At 42.9% G+C, this 15,361-nt stretch overlaps 1 protein-coding gene across 1 annotated transcript in view; it reads left to right on the forward strand.

The window, feature by feature from the left end:
• The window catches only part of shprh (SNF2 histone linker PHD RING helicase), a 110,064-nt gene that overhangs the window by 27,552 nt on the left and 67,151 nt on the right, over nt 1-15,361 (forward strand). Inside the window, exons 7-8 of the mRNA XM_078541786.1 lie at nt 3,178-3,328; nt 6,842-6,947. Of these exons, the coding sequence (XP_078397912.1) occupies nt 3,178-3,328; nt 6,842-6,947 (257 nt within the window). The remainder of the gene's footprint in view (nt 1-3,177; nt 3,329-6,841; nt 6,948-15,361) is intronic.

Here is a 15,361-nt window from a genome sequence, read left to right on the forward strand (position 1 = left end):
TTTTGCCAACTGTGGAATTGAGGGTCACTATTTCCTCCTGATACCTTAGGGTTGTCTCTGAATGTTTCAGGTTGGATACTGTGTCAGCATTTTCAAAAAACTCTATTTTTAAGCTTTTCGGCTGCTTCTCAGCCATTTCTTTCTTCTGTGCTAAATTCTCTGGCTTGTGCATTCTACTGCACTGACATGGTCGGCAACCACCTTGAATATTATCTTCAAAGCTCTGGGGTCTTCTGTCTCCCTCTCACTGGGGCCTTTTGTTGTCCTCCCTCTGGGGTCTTTTGTTGCGCTTTGTTGGGAGTTGCCCTCTTTCTGGGGTCTCTTGTTACCCTTGGTGCTTTATTGGGAGTTGCCCTCTTTCTCAGGACTCTTGTTGCCCTTGACACTTTATTAGGTGTGTGCTAGACTTTCTTTTAGGGTCTGCACTCTCTACAACTTGGAATTTAAAACGTCTGTCAAAGCCTTTTAATATCTCACCAAATGTTGTTGAGTATTGACCCATATGTTGGCTGTGGAGTACTTCATTAGCAAATGAACCAAAGACCAATAAAAAGTTGTCAACTTGCACTTATTCTGATTCCTTATTTAATGCTGTAAGACTCCTGTAAACTAAAAATTGTCATCTCCAAGGCTCCCACTCTTTGGTCTGGTTTAGCTCATTCCTAAGCCAAAATGCATCTGTCTCTTCTACTTTGATGTCCATGGCTGCTTTTTTGTAGTTACTGCTTCAAATGTCATTGCTCCTTTGAGGCAGTAACCTTTTTCTTAAACTTCAAGCTGTCACTGCAGCTGCCAGTTTTTTTCTTCTGTGTGATTTTCCTGCGCTTTTTTCGGCCGTTTAAAAAAAAATAGTTTAACTTTCAAGACTATTGACTCTGAAGAAGCTTTTTCTTTAATAAGAAGCCGGGGAATCCAATTGAAAGTGTTCCTTTTCCAAACTCTGCAGGTTTGTTTTTTGTTTATTCCTAGGCCAGGATCTTTAGGTCGGTGAGCAGGGGGCGGGGCCCGCTCGCCATTGCGTAAAATGATGTGGGATGACGTCGGGTGGAACTCCTGATGTCATCCCAAGTCATTTCAATTTTCAGGCCGGCGGGGGCGCAGCCGAATCAGCTGTGCGCCCGCCGACCTATCAACGGCCGATTGAGGCCATTTAAAAAGTAATTGAGATAATTAATGGACCTGCCCGTCCAACCTTAAGGCTGGTGGGCAGGCCGGGAGCCCTGGCGGGCTTCAGAAAAAGCATGAAACCTCATCCATGGGCGGGATGAGGTTTCATGCGGGTTTTTAAAATTTAAATAAATGTATGCTTTAAAGTGATGGACATGTCCCAACTCATGAGGGGACATGTCAGGGAAATTTAATTTTTGCACCTTCACCAATTTTAAATTTGGCGCTGATCTCCTTGAGGCAGCACTTAGCCTCAGGGAGATGAGTGTGCTCTTTCGTGCGCATGCACGAAAGAGAGCACTCTCAGCTGAGGGATTCCCCCCTGCTCGCACAGGGAGCGCATAGCGCTTGCTGGCGGATGTCACGTTGGGCGGGTCTTAATTGGCCCGCCCACGTAATATGGTGGCGCATCCCCCATCGGATGTGTGCCCGCCCAAACCCACTCCTGCACTCCCCGCTCTCCTTCCACCCCCCACCCCCTTCTTCCCCTAGGGTTTTTTTTAATCTTCAGAACAGCAGAAAATCTTTTTTTTTACTGGAAAATTTACTTTACCCGACTGAGAAGGTTCCGTTCCCTCACTATCTTGGGTTGTTTCCGTTTCTTAAGAAACTTTAAAATTGCAGCAACTTGCTCCTCAGGCAATTCTTTTTTCTTAAACTCTGCAGGTCTCTTTACTTTTTACTGTGCAGGGTCTCTTTTTACAGTCATTTTTTTAACTTGAAGATGTTTTAGCTTCTCTATGGATATGTTGAGCCTCCATCTATTTTATAATGTGAGTACAGCTTTTTTAATAACTTTTTTTTGCTCACCGTCTCATGAAGTGTCCAGTATTTTTCACAGTGCGTTACTCAAGATTTTGCAATTTTTGTAGTTTTATGCACTGTCTTGTGATCTAGCCAAGTGTCTTAACTTGGCATCACTCAGGGTTTTGCAGGTTTTATCGTAGTGTTGCTCACTCGCCTTGTGATCGGAGCAGGTTTTTTGCTCTGCGCCACTTGGGAGCCTTGCAATGGACTTCCACTCACTCTGGTGGATTCCTCAACTTCTAAGTCTGTAGCAAAGGCTTCTTCAACTGTTTCTTCAAATTTCACTCCTAGGTGCGCCTCTCTCTAGTTAGGCTTCAGCTCCTTTCAGTTTTCCATATCTTGGGATCCTGTTCTGGGTTCATCATTTAAAATGCCACCTTTCATATCACTGCTGATCACCATGCTATGTACCACTGCTGACCACCATGTTGTGTTATGGGTTTGTTTGATGTCTCAATGATGAGATCGTGAGACTTGTATGTTTAGACATGAACCATTTATTGATTGTCTTTAACTATTTACAGATCCCAAGTTACTGTCATGCATGGTACTGCTACCAACTGTCACCATCTGCTTCTAGAATGTCCTCTCTGAGTCTAATACCATGTGACTCTATACATCATACAGTGGGCGGTGCTATTCTCCAGTCACACGTTAATCCTTGCTCTGCCGAGCACCTTTGCAGCAGAATGACATGCAGGCACATACAACATGAAACAATAGCTACTGCACCTCTTCTCTTTATTTTATGTCTTTATTTCTTGGGAATAATTGGGTCAGAAATTTAAGAATTGATTGCAAGGAGGCATATATGATAGGAATCTCATCTCACACTAAATAGTGTGAGCCTCTTGTTGCATCTACAGCAGCCATCAAAATAACCCTAGAAGCCTCAATACTCCTGAAGTGCAACCTGAAACTGATGAGTATAATCCAATCTGCAGGGAGCTTCCAGACGAAACGACATTACATTCTGAGTGACTTCCAGCTGTGCTTTAAAGGATCAAGCTTTAGTTAAATTGAGCTCCACCATAGTAATAGAATAATATCTTGTGTATGACATGGTCTGTTGCATCAACAGCATTTTATCTGATTTACTGCACATGAGCAATGTTGTCTCAGATAGATCCTTTGATTTCTGTATGAATGTAAAAGTTCTGTATTGCTCAACGTGTTAGCTCTCTGCTCTCGAACTGTTTTTAGCATTATTCGTGAGCTCCCTCTACAAAGTGCAGATTGGCCCGGGGGAATCCTTGCGGATGAGATGGGACTGGGGAAAACTGTGGAGATGTTGGCACTCATTCTGACCCACACACGTCAAGAAATGAAACAAGACACGCTGTCGCTCCCGGAGGTATGGCCCATCATTTGAGTGTACTGGTTATCTGGATGCTAGGGTTGCCAACCATCTAGGATTGCCCTGGAGTCTTCAGGAATTAAAGATTAATCTTCTGGACACTGCTGTGAGCAAACACAGGAGAAAAATCATAGAGGACATTAAAAACAATAGGTTTTTACATTTTTTGCATGCTTTTTGATAATTAGTTATAAAAGTATTTGGATTAGGGTTGGGGGAAGGCTTTAGACTGGATGGAATATTTGGAGTTGGGATATTAGCCAGTGAAACCTCCAGGTATACATCCAATCAGAGTTGGCAACCCTACTGGACACTAATTTATCCATTGCAGTGACGCTTAAAAGGCAAATTCCATGGAAACTGTGCTATCAGAGAAAATAGCACACTAGGAAAAGGCCTCAAAGGAACTTCATTGTGGACGGTAAGACTCGTAACAGGGTGATGGAACAGATATAGAGATCCGAAATGCTGGGATTGTGGATAAACCAGACCAAGGCAAATGAGGTTCTGGATTTTATACGTAGAGGTAATTAATATAAATCAGGGGAGTGATGCTGAATTTGTTGATTAGGTCACAGTTGCTGTGCTGTATGCACTTCTGGCATCCCATTATAGGAAGGATATTAGAAAGAGGAAAGCAGATCCACTAGAGTGATATCAGGTCACAAGCTTATGATTCAAACTGTATAATATCTTTTCCTGCCTATCCCTTGTTTCAACCTGTGATGGCTGAGACCTGCTTTGTCAAATACTGTAGAGATGACACAGAGATAGGTAAGATAGTAAGATGTGAAGAGGACACAGGAAGGCCATACAGGGATATAGATAGGTTAAGTGAGTGGGCAAAGACCTGGCAAATGGAGTATGATGTGGGAAAGTGTGAAATTGTCCATTTTGGTAGGAAAAATAAAAAAGGAAGTATATTATCTAATGGCGAGAGATTGCAGAGCTCAGAGATGCAGAGGGATCTAGGGGTCCTATTACATGAATCACAACAGTATGCAGGCACAGCAAGTAATTAGGAAAGCTAATAGAATGTTATCATTTATTGCGAGTGGAATTAAATTCAAAAGTAGAGAGGTTCTGCTTCAGTTAAACAGGGCATTGGTGAGACCACATCTGGAGCACTGTGGTAACATTGGTCTCCTTATTTAAGGAAGGATGTAAATGCATTGGAAGCAGTTCAGAGATGGTTACTAAACTAATACCTGGGTTGGGTGGGTTGTCTTATGAGGAAAGGTTGGATAGACTAGGCTTGTATCCGCTGGAGTTCAGAAGAGTAAGAGGCGACTTGATTGAAACATATAAGATCCTGAGGGGTCTTGATAGGGTGGATTTGGAGAGGATGTTTCCTCTTGTGGGAGAATCTAGTTCTGGAGGCCACTGTTTAAAAATAAGGGGTCACCAATTTAGGACGGAGAAAAAGGAGAATTTTTTTCTCTCCGAGGGTCGTGAGTCTTGGGAACTCTCTTCCTCAAAAGCTGGTGAAAGCAGGGCCTTTAAATATTTTTAAGGCAGAGGTAGATAGATTCTTGATAAACAGGGGGGTGAAAGGTTATTGGGGGTAGGCAGGAATGTGGAGTTGAGGTTACAATTAAATCAGCCATGATCTCATTGAATGGTGGAGCAGGCTCGAAGGGCTGAGTGGCCTACTCCTGCTCCTAATTCATATGTATATTCATAAGTAGATATGAATGCTCCTGCAGATACTTAAGTACTGGTCTCCTCTGGTCAAAAACATTAAGGATACTAGTGTTTTTGCTCAAGATAAATGGAAAGTATGTTCTTTGTTTTTGTTGGCTTCATGTTGCTGATGGTGTCTCTGTCTTTTACTGGTTGTCTCTCTACTGTTGTTTGTATCTCTGTTTGTTTCTTTTGTTCCCTCTCTTGTTATGTTCTCTCTCTTTTTGTGCTTTGGATGGCGGATGATGTCATGTGGTCAGGATTGTCATGGAAAGTAAAATGGAGTGGATGGCGCTATAACACCTGCTTATTGTGAGCCTGCCTAGTGATCTTTGCTGGTTTTCATCTGTGACTAAGTGGGTGATACTCGCGCCTCTGAGTCAGAAAGTTGTGGGTTCAAGTCCCACTCCAGAGACTTGAGCACATAATACAGGCTGACACGCCTAGTGCAGTACTGAGGGAGTGCTGCACTGTCTGAGGTTCTGTCTTACAAATGGGATGTTAAACCTCTCAGGTGGACGTAAACAATCCCAAAGCACTGTCTCAAGAAAGAGAAAGACGTTTTCCCCAGTGTCCTGATCAGCATTTATCCCTCAACCAGTATCATTAAAACAGATTTCTGACCCATACCATATTTCTGTTTTGTGGGAGCTTGCTGTGTACAAATTGGCTCCCATGTTTTCTACATTACATTTTTTTTAAAAAGTACTTCATTGGCTATAAAGCGCTTTGAAATGTGCCAAGGTCATGAAAGGCACTATAAAAATGCAAGCTTTCTCTTTCCTTTAATTAGATGTTTTTGTGGCAATTGACAACCACACTCTGGTTGGATGGAGAAATGTGGCTTACTTGGGTTGGCAACACATAAAAAAAACAAGGAAATAAAATGTTGAGGAAAGATTGTGTGATAGTGCTAAACAACAACTTGCATTTCTAGATAGAGACTTTAAGGTAGAAAAATGCCCCATTGCCCTTCGCAGATTTGTAATTAAAGAAAAAATTGCCAAGCCGAAGAATATTAGGAGGGCTGACCAAGTGCGTGGTCAAAGGTACGGGTTTTATGGAGTGTCCTAACAGAGATCGAGGTGGAGGGGTTTACGAAAGGAATTTTTCTATTTATATTGGCCATTTTTTATAGGATCTGCACTCAAACTTTCAAAGGATTATGTTGTTTGAAGCCTAGCTCATTCTGTGCTTCCACACCCGTTCCATTAACTGGAGGACCCCACTCCTCTCAAAGTGCATCACCTCACATTTATCAATATTAAATTGCATCTTCCAGCCGTCATCTCCTAACTTACATTCTCCTGAGGTCTTTAGCAATTCTGCACACTGTTTGCTGCCTCCTACTTTTGTCTGCCCATGCGTGAATCCACATCATATGTAAGATGGGGTCGCTGATCGAGTCAGCAGAGGACTCTTTAGTTGTTATGGATGCACTGATGGGTGAAGATCTTGATCCCTGATGCACTTGTACAGCTGTACCTACTGCATTGAAAGCCAGATAAAGCAAATAGGTGACTTCCCTTGGGTGCTAGGTGCTTGGCACTCTCAAGTTCATTCAAACTGATGCAACAGTCAGGTTGCTGTTGTGGTATGTAGCTGACTGTGTCTTCCTGGGTGCTGGCATTAGTATTGCAAAATTTCGAGTAGCCTTTAGTATGATCTTTACAGTGTTTTATCTGCCCACCTTGGTTACAAAGAGGTTTTGTGAGTAAAGGTTATTCTTGTTTAAAAAAGATTGGAAGGAAACATCATTCAGCTGGCTAAAATGAGAAAGAAGTCATTACTGTCAAACCTCCACTGATGTTGTGCTTCTCTTACTAGGGGAAATCTGTAAATTATTACATACCACCTTCACCACCTGCAGCCTCTTGTAAAGCAAAAAAGAAGAAAACTGAAGTCAAACCCAAGGAAAAGGTGAACTATCCTAGTAAGTGCTCCCTTTATTATTATGATGCAAGACTGAATTGGCATCAAAAGAAACTTTATAAATACGAGCTCTGCGATGAACTTTATCTGCTGGAAGTATAAATCAGAAATAGCAGGCTCACTTTCCACTATCTGCTGCCCATTCATTTTAATAGACAGAACATTGGAAGCAGTATTGGTAGAATTTACCTTACGGAAAAAAGACGTGCTTTTATATAACCCTTTACCTATTCTTTGAATGTCCCAAAATGCTTTACAGCCAATGTAGTACTTTTGAATTGCAGTCACTGTTGTAATGTATGAAGTGTGCCAGCCAATTTGAGCACAGCAAGACCTCACAAACAGCTATAAGATCATAACTACATCACAGTACATTACATTGGGTGAACCAAATGATAGAACAATACTTAAGTGGATGCTTGGCACTATGGGTAAAGAAATTAAAGAGGTTTGTGGAGAAGAGGCTGGCCATTATTGGTTATTGAGGATGGAAAATGTATGAAGAGAAGGTTGAGAGGAGATTTGATAGAGGTATTCAAAATCATGAGATGTCTGGACAGAGTAGAAAGGGAGAAACTGCTCCCATTGGTGAAAGGGTCAAGAACCAGAGGGCACAGATTTAAGATAATTGGCAAAAGAAGCAATGGTGACATAAGGAAAAATTTTTTCACGCAACGAGTGGTTAGGATCTAGAATGCACTGCCTGAGAGTGTGGTGGAGGCAAGATCAATTATGGCTTTCAAAAGATAATTGGATCATTACCTGAAAAGGAAAATTTACAGTGCTTCGGGGAAAAGATGGGGTTTTACAATTCACTATGTGAATTGCTCCTTCAAAGGGCCAGCACAGACATGACAAGCCGAAAGGCTTCCTGTGCTCTAACCATTCTATTATTCTATGTAACCTATGTACAATAGCTCTCTTTATTTGTAGTGGAAAAAGTGCAGAACTACTCAAAACCAAATATTTCTCTGAACCTAAAGTGCGGCTCCCAGGCATAGATAATTAGCAGAACTGTTAGATAACAGCTCAGCTATTAGGTGTCCACATTACTTGTCAAGTCAGATCTATCTGATTATCTGTAGTAGACAGATAAGTGTGGGACCTTTTCCATTAGAGGACTATCCCAATTTCCAGCATCTGAAATAACAGTGCTGGGGACTTTATTCTGTGAGCTCTTTGCTTTATATGAATGCCAGTGGTGGTAAATGCGGCCAATGGACCATTATTCCACAGTTCAGAATTCTAGTAATTTGCTGGACAGCTTAGATTCATCCACTTCACATTGCACTACAACAGCAAGAAAGATTAATGAGACAAAAAGAAAGTATTGCATTTCAGTAGCACCTTTCACAACCTTAGGGTATCACATAGCTCTTTACATAGCTATGTCTGAAGTGTCATTTTTTTTTATTCGCTTATAGGATGTGGACATCGCTTGCTAGGAGGGCATTTATTGCCCAGCCCTAATTGCCCTTGAGAAGGTGGTGGTGTGCTGCCTTCTTGAACCGCTACAGTCCATGTAGGTAATACCCACTGAGCCACAGCTAACACTGTAAGCCATCAATAAAACGATGCACTATCAGACTGCTCAGTTGAATGGCTTATCTTGTCAGCAAGAACGTGAGAAATTTTTATGTAACTACCTTGCTATGCCCCGCTATACAACAAATGAAGTCTAGGATTATTTACCCTTGAGAATATAAGGGCCCGAGGGTATGATATTCAAGTGCTCAAATCCTGAAGGGAATATAAAAGTTGAATTCCGGTAATATGATTGGGATTGCCGCAAATTCTAGAACCAGGCGATGTGCAGTAAGGTGCACAAACAATTTATATTTAACTACTTTACACAGAGGGTGCTGAATGTTTGGAGTGAACCATGCAGTGGTCCCAGTGAAGGCCAAGGGTGCAGTAAAAATGTAAAGGAGAATTGGATTTGAGGGATTAGGTAGTGAAGGGGTTTTAGTTTTCAGGACTGGCCAGGTAGGCTGCAATGCCTTTTCCAGCCTGTACTTTCCTACTGGAGGGTCAGAGTGCCTCAGCTGTCACTGAAGGAGTGTGCGGAACAAAAATGCCACACCCAACCTAGTGAAATCAGAGTTAATAATCATATCTCTGTGAAAAGTAGTGAGCCGAGAAAGCTAAACACCCCATACAGGTCATTCACCTTCATCATGATTTACAGGTGGGAATTTTAACCATTTTGTCTGTTTCAATGAAAAGTGAAATAGGGTGGGGTGTAAAATGGGTGGTCAAAGCAATGTCAACAGCTTCACGCAGGGTGGGTTTGGTTAAAATCACCCACATAGACTTCATTGCGCAGCAGGTCCTCTGAGTTTCCCATCAAATGAGCAGAAATGTATCCTTTTCATTGACGTAATAGCATTGCTTAGTGTATCATAGAGACTATTTGATTTTAGCAGTTCTGATCCATCGATGTGCAGAATCAAGGATCACCAACTCATAAGGTCATGGGACATTTCCCTTTTCAAAGTTTGTGTGTTATGCTTTAGAAGATTCAGTTATATGTTTTGAAAAAAAATGATATGTTGTTATTCTGTCTTGAAGGGATAGATATAGTATACTCCTCTGGGCACTCGAGAGGAACTTGGAGTTTTGTAGTTGAGCATTAACCACACTGGCATCATGTATCTTGGTGGGAATTGAAGACCATTCCTGCAAGAAATAATCTGTTTATAGGGAAAAACAGTAGCCAAAAGTGTTTCTTGATGTGTCTGTGAGTTCACCCAGCCAGAGTACTTCCAGTATGTCCATTTGCCTTGATACTTTCTGCAGCACTGAGACCTGAATGGGGAGTAGGCATAAAGGGAAGGAGAGGGTCATAGAGTCATAGAGGTCTACAGCACAGAAAAAGGCCCTTCGGCCCATCGAGTCTGCGCCAGCCAAACAAGTACCTAACTATTCTAATCCTATTTTCCAGCACTAGGACCGTAGCCTTGTATGCCATGGCATCACAAGTGCACATCCAAATACTTCTTAAATGCTATGAGGGTATCTATTTCTACCACCCTTTCAGGCCTGAGTTCCAGATTCCCACGACCCTCTGGGTGAAAAAATTCTTCCTCACATCCCCTCTAAACCTCCTGCCCCTTACCTTAAATCTATGCCCCCTGGTTATTGATCCCTCCACCAAGGGGAAAAGTTCCTTCCTCTCAACCCTATCTATGCCCATCATAATTTTATACACCTCAATCATGTCCCCCCTCAATCTCCTCTGCTCCAGGGAAAATAACCCCAGTCTATCCAATCTCACCTCATAACTAAAACTCTCCAGCCCAGCCAACATCATGGTAAATCTCCTCTGCACTCTCTCTAGTGCAATCACATCCTTCCTATAATGCGTATTCTAGAACTGCGCTCAATACTCTAGCTGTGGCCTAACCAGCGTTTTATACAGTTCCAGCATAACCTCCCTGCTCTTATATTCTATGCCTCGGCTAATAAAGGCAAGTATTCCATATGCCTTCTTAATCACCTTATCTACCTGTCCTGCTACCTTAAGGGACCGGTGGATGTGCACACCAAAGTCTCTCTGATCCTCGGTACTTCCCAGCCTCCTACCATTCATCGTGTATTCCCGTGCCTTGTTTGTCCTGCCCAAGTGCATCACCTCACACTTATCCGGATTAAATTCCATTTGCCACTGATCAGCCCATCTGACCAGCCCATCTATATCCTCCTGTAATCTAAGGCTATCCTCCTCACTATTTACCATCCCACCAATTTTGGTGTCGTTTGCGAACTTACTAATCAGCCCTCCTACATTCAAGTCTAAATCATTTATATATACCACAAACAGCAAGGGACCCAACACCGATCCCTGTGGAACCGCATTGGACGCAGGCATCCAGGCACAAAAACACCCCTCGACCATCACCCTCTGCTTCCTCCCACTCAGCCAATTCTGGATCCAATTTGCCAAATTGCCTTCGATCCCATGGGCTCTAACCTTCGTTATCAATCTCCCATGCGGGACCTTATCAAAAGCCTTGCTGAAGTCCAAGTGGACTACATCAAGTGCATTGCCCTCATCTACACACCTGGTCACCTCTTCGAAAAATTTAATCAAATTGGTCAGACATGACCTCCCCATAACAAAACCATGCTGACTGTCATTGATTAATCCCTGCCTCTTCAAGTGTAGGTTAATTCTGTCCCTCAGAATTGCTTCCAATAGTTTCCCCACCACTGAGATTATACTGAATGGCCTGTAGTTCCCTGGTTTATCCCTCTCTCCCTTCTTGAATAACGGTACCACATTGGCTGTCCTCTAGTCCTCTGGCACCTCTCCTGTGGCCAGAGAGGTATTGAAAATTATTGCCAGCACCCCTGCTATCTCCTCCCGTGCCTCACTCAACAGCCTGGGATACATTTCATCCGGGCCTGGTGATTCATCTACTTTTAAGCCTGCCAGACCACTTGGAACCTCCTCCCTTTCTATGCTAATTTATTTAATTATATCACAGTCCTTCTGCCTGATTTCCATACCCACACCGTCCCTCCCACTTATGAACACCAACACAAAGTATTCATTTAGAACCCTACCTACCTCTTCTGACTCCACACACAAATTACTATGGTCCTTAATGGGCCCTACTCTTTCCCTAGTTATCCTCTTACTCTTAATACACTTGTAAAATAACTTTGGATTTTCCTTTATTTTACCTGTCAATGTTTTTTCATGCCCCCTTTTTGCTTTCCTAATTTCTTTTTTAAGTTCCCCCCTACACATTCTATACTCCTCCAGGGCTTCCGCTGTTTTGAGTCCTCGGTATCTGCCCTAAGCCTCCCTTTTACTCTTTATCCAATCCTGTATATCCCTCGACATCCAGGGTTCCCTGGATTTATTGGTCCTACCCTTTGTCTTTACTGGAATATGTTGGCCCTGTACTCTCCCTATTTCCTTCTTGAATGAGTCCCATTGTTCTGACGCAGATTTACCTATAAGTAGCTGCTCCCAGTCCATTCTGGCTAAATCATATCTGATCTTATTAAAATCTGCCTTCCCCAATTTGGAACTCTGATTTCTGGCGCATCCTTGTCCTTTTCCATAACAACCTTGAATCAGAATTATGATCACTATCTGCAAAATGCTCCCCCACTCATACCTCAACCACTTGCCTGGTTTCATTCCCTAAGATTAAGTCCAGGACTGCGCCCTCTCTTGTAGGACCTTCTACGTACTGGCTTAAAAACTCTCCTGGATGCATTTTAAAAATTCCACTCCCTCTAAACCTATCACACCATGACTAACCAAGTTAGTGTTAGGGAAGTTGAAATCCCCCACTATTACTACCTTATTATTTTTACACTTCTCTGAAATTTGCCTACATATCTGCTCTTCTATTTCTCACTGACTGGGGGCCTATAGTACACTCCCAGCAATGTGATTGCTCCTTTTTTGTTTTTAAGTTCTACCCATATAGCTTCATTTGAGGAGCCTTCTAAGATGTCATCCCTCCTTACTGCTGTAATTGATTCCTTGATCAATATTGCGAAACCCCTCCTCTTTTACCCCCTTCCCTGTCTTGCCTGAAGACCCTATATCCTGGAATATTGAGCTGCCAATCCTGCCCCTCTCTCAACCATGTCTCTGTGACAGCAATGACATCATACTTCCATGTGTTAATTTGTGCCTTATTCATTAGACTCCTTGCATTAAAACAAATACCATCCAACCTTGCCAAACTCCCTTGTGCCTTAATTGGCCTGTAACTCCTATGCCTTCCAGACTCACTTGCTTTTTCTTCTAATTTTGGCTGTGCATCTCCCCCTGCTGAACCTCCTCTCAGGATCCCATCCCTCTGCCAAGTTAGTTTAAACCCTCCCCAACAGCACCAGCGAACCTCCCCGCAAGGATATTGGTCCCATTCCGGTTCAGGTGCAACCTGTCCGCCTTGTACAGGTCCCACTGCCCCCAGAAATGGCCCCAATGTCTCAGAAATCTAAAGCCCTCCTTCATGCACCATCTCTCCAGCCACGCATTCATCTTGACTAACCTATTTCTATACTCACTAGTGCGTGGCACTGGAAGTAATCAAGAGATTACTACCTTTGAGGTCCTGTTTTTTAATCTGCTTCCTAGCTCCCTAAATTCTGTTTGCAGAACCTCATCCCTCTTTCTACCTATGTCGCTGGTACCAATATGTACCACGATCTTTGTTTGCCCTCCCCCTTTAGAATGCCCTGCAGCCATTCAGTGACGTCCTTGACCCTGGCATCAGGAAGGCAACATACCATCCTGGAGTCACGTCTACAGCCACAGAAACGCCTGTCTGTCCCCCTTACTATCGAGCCTCCTACCACTATTACTCTTCCCCTCTTTTTCCTCCCACCCTGTGCAGCTGAGCCACTCAGTGCCATGAGTGTGGCTGCACTCCCCAGATGAGCCATTACTCTCACTGTTTTCCAACACAGAAAAACGGTTCTTGAGCGAGATGCACCCTGGGGATTTCCTGACTACCTGCCTGACACTTTTCTTCTGACTGATGGTCATCCATTCCCTCTCTGTTTGCACTTCCGTAAGCTGTCTAAAAACATTGTACAACGTTGTACAAAGGGTGTACAACGCTTTTGATTTGTTCAAAGTTTAATAAACCATACAGTCAAAATGTTCTCACTTTTAATGATTTTCTACTTGTGTGGGGATCACGTGACACTGTCTTGGCAGCTTAATGCATGGTACACACTTTATTCCCTTTGGCGAGTGGGTCAATAACTGGAGGCACAGATTCAGAATCATTGGAAAAAGGCCTAGAGGGGAAATGAGATTTTTTTTTCACTCAGAGTTGTTGGGATCTGGAATGCTCTGCCTGAAAAGGTGGTGGAAGTTGATTCAGTAATTTCTTTTTTATTCAATCACGGGATGCGGGCTTTGCTGGCTGGGCCAGCATTTATTGCCCATCCCCAATTGCCCTTGAGAAGGTGATGGTGAGCTGCCTTCTTGAACCGCTGCACTCCATGTGGTGTAGGTACACCCACAGTGCTGTTATGAAGGGAGTTCCAGGATTTTGACTTGGAATAATTGTAACAGTGAATTGGACAGGTACTTTAGCATAAGGGACTTTCACAGGGTTACATCTGAAAGGTAGGGATGTGGGACTAAGCATGGCTGCTGTTTCAAAGAGCCAGTGCAGGCATGTGCAGGCTGAATAGCCTCCTTCTGTGCAGTGAATTTCTATAATTTTCTACATTCTGTGAAGAAACTTGAGAAGTGAACAGAGGGACCAAAGTGTGAAGAAGGAAGATGAAAGAGTGAGAAGTAGTGAATATTGAAGCAAGAGTGTGAAAGTGAGCATGAGAAGTGAGGGAGAAGAATGAAAGCAAGAAGCGAAAGGGGAGGGTGAGAGAAAAAGTGAAACAGGAAGAAGAGGAATGTATGAGAGAGAGAGAGAACATCAGTCAGAAGCAGGGGAGGAGATGAAAACTCAAAATTTGCACCTTCGTAGCCTCAGCTGCCATTTACTCCCCTCTTTTATAACTGCCATTCTTTTTTGATCCCCTTTCTCCCACTGCCCCAATCTCAGCCCCCTCCAATGCTTCTGATCCTCTTCCATTATTCCCCACCAATCTAGGTACACCCTAGTTCTCTCAGACCTACAACCTCCTGAATCTTTCAGCTTCACTTTAAGTATGCCTATCCTTTCAACATATGTCAAGCGACTAGAACTTTCATACGGCTGTGCCCATCTGAGAATTCTCTCATGATTGTTTCCAAGGCGAGCTACCTGAAAGCCATCCCAGATAGCAATTTCAGATCTTAGCATTCGCCTCCCTCAACCTCAATGATTACTGTTAGATCCAGCTCTCCCTCACTCCTTCTCGGGCTCTCTCACATACTCTGATCTCAACTCTTTGCTTCTTCCCACATACTCCACCAGTCATTCTTCAGTCCGCCTTTCTTAATTGTTCACATTGCAACATCTCTCTGACAGAGTCTTTCTCATTAACCCTCCAATTTCTGTTGCCTTCCATCTTCCTGCATAAATAATGGCCTTTAAGAAGTTAAGAAATAGCTATTGTGTATATCTGTAAAAGAACACGTGTGATAGACTCACACATGCAGAGGAGAAAGGGACAGGAGGGAGGAGAGATTCAGAAAAAGTGAGAGAAAGAATGTGAAACAGTTGGGGAGAATGATACCACACTAATTGAAGTGTGACTTAACCATAGAGTCTGGGAGATCACTTTTATATAACACATGGGTTAATGCTGCTGACGTAAAACACTGCACTACATCATTAGTATGTTGAAAGTAGAACTCATCACAGTGTCCTACTCTGTCTCATTCTTTTGCAGGACACAAGACAGTGGAATGGCTTGTTTCCTTTAGTCTTCCCTTTATATGCATTTTAAAGCCACGTTTGGCATCACTGTTTCTTGATTTCCATT

The sequence above is a fragment of the Cetorhinus maximus genome, chromosome 5 (assembly GCF_964194155.1).
Source record: "Cetorhinus maximus chromosome 5, sCetMax3.hap1.1, whole genome shotgun sequence".
NCBI classification, from domain to species: Eukaryota; Metazoa; Chordata; class Chondrichthyes; order Lamniformes; family Cetorhinidae; genus Cetorhinus; species Cetorhinus maximus.